The 5,114-nt window shown below is 31.2% G+C and overlaps 1 protein-coding gene across 1 annotated transcript in view; it reads left to right on the top strand.

Annotated features, from left to right (window-relative positions):
• Nucleotides 1-1,124: 1,124 nt before the first annotated feature.
• The window catches only part of LOC117181445, a 9,182-nt gene continuing 5,192 nt past the window's right edge, over nucleotides 1,125-5,114 (top strand). Inside the window, exon 1 of the mRNA XM_033374101.1 lies at nucleotides 1,125-1,380. Within this exon, the coding sequence (XP_033229992.1) occupies nucleotides 1,317-1,380 (64 nt within the window). The 5' untranslated portion in view covers nucleotides 1,125-1,316. The remainder of the gene's footprint in view (nucleotides 1,381-5,114) is intronic.

The raw sequence follows: 5,114 nt of genomic DNA, 5'->3' as shown, positions 1-5,114 counted from the left end.
TTCCGTTCTCCTGAAAACTTTTCTGAATCAGGGTTAGCCCTTTACGGTTTCCGACCATTTAAAAGGTCTGGTCTTAAAAATATATGTAGATATAGAAACATATTTACGAGAATAATAATGCTTTGATCTGCATTGATATAACAAAATAAAAATTAAAAAACGTAGAATTATATTGACAAAGAGTTATAAAATATAGAAATCGATAAAATAGAAGGGAAACAATGACAGGGGACCAATTACATTAACAAGGAGATGGGAAGAGACTAAATTGGTTGAATGAGGGATGGACTGATATATAAAAGCCAGGATTTAAAAATAGATACAAAAAATTTAAATGGATAGATGAGAGATAGATTGGGATAGAATCTATGAATTGAAAAAGACGAACGGGTATTGAGAAAGAAATGGAACAATATGAAAATTGATAGACAAGGGATAGACTAGGCTAGAAAAGAAATGGTCGAACAAGATATTGAAAATTATTGACGTGAATAGACTCCTTATAGGCTAGGACGGAAAAGAAATATAACTGAGTCAGGCGGAGTATTCTATTGACAAGGATATGGAAAGGGATTGGCAAGGATATGGAAATGGATGGGATTAGTTTGATAAGGAATAGTCTGGGATATAATAGCCAGGATTAAAGAAAATACACCAAAATATTGGGGAGGATAGATGAGGGATAGACTGGGATAAAATCGGATAATTGAAACTGACAAACGGATAGATTGTGCTAGAAAGTACGGATCGGAAAAGAGATAAAAAATGACTGACGTTAATAAACTCTGAATAGGCTAGGATGGCAAGAAGGGATTGAGAAAGACAGGTGGATGTTTATATTGATAAGGAGTTTAAAGAAGATGGAAGTGAATGAACGGGTGATAGACTTGCATAAATCATCCGTATACCATTCTATCTTAGAGCCTTCAAATGATTTAAAGAGATAGAGGATTTCTATTTTTTTGAGATCCATACATCCAAAAATAAATTTCTTCAATGATATTGAATTTGATCTCTCTTAGGCGCGTGCTCACTGCTTACCCATATTGTCTATCTCCTACACATCGCGAATAGAATGGGAATATGCACGCGACACGTCCGAGGGGTGTCGTACTCTTGTACCAAGCAGGGATCAACAGTGTGTTCTAAGCTCTTGAGGCCGCGAGGTCGGTTCTTTTTCCAGCCCCCGAAGTTCCGTATCATTCAATAATACGAGCAAGCCTTCCCGTTCAATTTAGTCCTCTCTCGTCTCGCGACTAGAGCGACTTGTTTAACTAGTTTTCTATTCATCCGCCACTTGTGTACATCACGTCAAAATGGGACCGAAATTGCGGCTTATCACAGCAGCCTGCTGTGTTGTCTTCATCCTCGAAAACTCCGGTAGGTTTCAATTATTATTTAGAATTCCTTGACAATATTAATAATATCATTTTAATTTAAAGATAAATTTAACATGAAATCAACTTTAAATATAGTTGACTAATTGTGAATTATTTATGTGGTGATTGTTGTTATTCAAAAGACAAAAATAGACTCCTATTTTTCAAGATGATGAAATCGTTAATTTTCTAGTGAAAACAGTGCATGTAAAATCTAAAATGGACTTTACTTATGTGAGAAACCTGTACAATAAGTGTCTCTTCCAAGTTAAATTCAAATTAAATCCAGTACTGGATTCAGTGATCCAGTAACAAACTGGCGAGTTCGGGATTTTGCTAGAGACCTTGGAAGACATCGTCTTTATTATAATCACTTAGTAGCGATTGCAATTTAAGAACTGAAAGAGAAAATCGTTCTTTGAACCCTGATTATATCAATTTTAATCAAGTTCCTTTATTCTTTTATAACTTAACAAAAAGGTCTCACTGTAGCATTTAAATACAAATAAAATCTCTCTGCTTATCAAATATACAGTTTCAAAATCGCAATACTGAAAGTAATTACTTTAACGGTCAACATTAAGTCTATAATTTACTTGTATTCATGGGCAAATTATTTAAATAATTTTTCTCATTTTTTTGGTGTTTTTACATAGCGAAAAGGAACATTTTCAGAGGTAGTGGAAGACGGAATTTTGCATCTCTTATATGGATCAAATTGATTGGCGCAAGCGTAAATTAAATCGATGTCAGCAGGATGTGTGCAAATCAACGAGTGTAATAATTTTAATCGGGTTATTTCTTTTAACAAATCGAGTATTAATTTTCTATGCTTTCCAAATCGTTTTTCGATATCCATTTCAAAGAGAAGCCAAGTCGGCTGGGGCGTTTTATTGATTTTTCTTACTAGCAGAGCTTTCGTTCTCGCTTTCATTCTCGCTTTCATTTCCCGCTTTTCGGATAAAGAATCGGACGAAGCATTTTTTCACGGACCATGGAAAAAATATTTCTAAAATTCTTTGAAGCAGTGAATGCTGAAAATATATAAATAATGCGATTTCATAAATATTTAAATCTCTGATGTTCTTAAGAACAGGCCTTTAGTGCTTTAATAAAAAATAAGGGGTTTCAAGATCTATTTATATTATAAATTAAAAATTAATAAAACTGCATTATTTAAATAAAGTACAAACTACAATATACCAGAATCAGTGAGTTATCTTCTTTATTTTTAAAATTAAACGGCTAAAAATCACCTGAAAAAATTTTGTAACTCGTGACGTTATAGTTTAATGTAGATAAAAATGATCGACTAATACAATTTTTGTGAATAATTGATACCTTCCACTATAACTGAGCTATTTTTGTGACTCAATTTCATCGATTAAACTGATCTCAGGGTCATAAAACTTTACAGGTTATAAAAAGGAAAATCAGATAGAAGGTCATTCACTTTATTGAATTTTTACATTTCAAGGCGAAAAAGTTTCAAAAAATTCCAATGAAAAATATATATACAATTTATATTTAAAAATTGAGTAATTAATCATTAAATCATTATTTCTATTTTTTAAGACATCACATAGATTGTTTTCTCTGAATGAGATAACATTATATATTTTTAAGGCAAAACTTATTGAATAAAGTGTCCAACATTGTGCATCTTTTTTTGTTCACAATTCTGTAAGATTCTTGCAATTTCGTATTAAACTGTAAATTTTCATTTTGGTTCTTAATTTTCGAAACAAATTTCAGCTTCATATCTATGGGTAGCCTTTCTATGCCAGACAGCTTCATTGATTTTTATGGGGGATATTCTAGTTGGGTTCGGTTCAATGAACTTTGTAAATTTTATTTTCTGTTTAAATCGAATAAGAAAGATTTTCGAATGAATTTTTTTGTAAATAATAGAGGACATACAATGGAACACATTTGAGATACACCGCTCAGTGTTTTAAATAATTAGGAAAATTATTATTTGGACGCGCTGATGACGAATATGATAGTAAATGTACCCGAAAATTTTATTTTCATTGTAAGACTCTGAAAACCCCATAAAGTGCATGGTTGTTAGAATGCATCTTGATAAATAAGACAAATGTCGACAATTTTTTTCGATAAAAGTTGTAGATCTAATCAAAATATACTTTTCGTCCCAAAATGATATTTTCCAAGAAAATCGCTATTTAAATTGAGTGAATGCAACAGACTTGAGTCTAGTAAGTGTTCGTCCCTTCTGTAACTGTTCACAGAAATAATATTCGTGAAAACCCTACCCCTTTCTAACAACGCAAGCCTGTTGCATTTACTAAATTTCAATAGAGATTTTCTCAGAAACTATTAATCTGGCACGAAAATTGTGCAAACTAAAAAATGTATACATATTTTGATTAGATTCACAACTTTTGCCTGAAAACTTTTCCAATATTTTCTGTATATACTGAGATAAATTCGAAAAACCACGACTTATAAAGTTTTCGCATGATTTTCACCATGTGAGTCAAATTTCAGGGTATTTTCACTATCATTTTCGTAATTAATGCATTACACTACATAGGTATGCAGAGTTTAAAATTAATCGGAGGTACGAGCTTTTTGGAAGCGCACCCGAAAATGATTCAAGTCTGTTGCGCTTAATAAAATTTAATAGCGATTTTCTCAAAAACTATCAATCTGGAGAAAAAGCGTAAAAAATAAATATTTTAACTGGATCTACAACTTTTGCTAAAAAATTTTGCGGGTATTTTAACTATCATTGTCGTAGCCAATGCGTCAAACTACATAGATTTGCGGAGTTCCAAATTAACCGGAGGTATGCGCTTTTCGAAAGATCATCCGAAATTATTTTATACAAAATCCCAAGGATATTGAATTATCATCTGTCTTTTTTATATTAAAATTTTCTTATTATTTCGTTCAATAACTAAATAGCTACAAAAAATGGGTGTTTTTTTAATTCAACCTTAAAGGTAAGATGCGCCTTAATTTCCAGAAGATTATTTGACAATTAAATATCTCAAAATAAAGTTTTTTTAAATTAAAATAGTATTTATTATCGCTTACGGTCACATTGGTGATTTAATGATTTTTAAGTAGAAACATTTACTGAAGTTTCACTGATGGACTCCTTTAGAAGGGGGCCGTTCATTTTTCGGAACGGTAAAAATTAAGAAAGGTAAAATTTCAGAATGGGTTATGATACATAATGGTAAAACTTAGGAATAGCAAAAAGTAGGAAAGAGCAATAAGTCGGAAATCCAAAACTCTGAAAGGTATTTCTTCGGAAACCAAAGAAGCGGAATGGGTGAAAATTCAGAAGCGTTAAAATTAGGAGGGTGAAAAATTAGGAATATGTACATATACGGAGAGGAAAAATTCAGAAAGTAGAAAAATTCGGAATTGTTAATAAATATACCTATTAGCAGGTGTATAATTGCTTATTTATGGTAGCAAACAAATGTTTATCGCAGTCAGTTTAAATGTCATATCATAATAAATTTATGTTGTACGTTGCAAATTGTTTTTAAATTATATAATGATAGAAAATAATTATTTTTTCGTGAAAAATTTAAAATGACAAATATCATAAATTTATTATGATATGCTATTTAAGTTTACTGTGATAAATATTTATATGCTACCATAAATAAAAAAACTATAGACCTGCTAATAGCAACATTTATTTACTATTCCGAATTTTTCTACTTTCCGAACTTTTCCTCTCCGTATTTTTAC

This window comes from Belonocnema kinseyi, chromosome 10 (genome assembly GCF_010883055.1).
Source record: "Belonocnema kinseyi isolate 2016_QV_RU_SX_M_011 chromosome 10, B_treatae_v1, whole genome shotgun sequence".
Classification (NCBI taxonomy): Eukaryota; Metazoa; Arthropoda; class Insecta; order Hymenoptera; family Cynipidae; genus Belonocnema; species Belonocnema kinseyi.
Note: the sequence above shows the minus strand (reverse complement) of the source record. Positions and strands in the feature narration are given on the sequence as shown.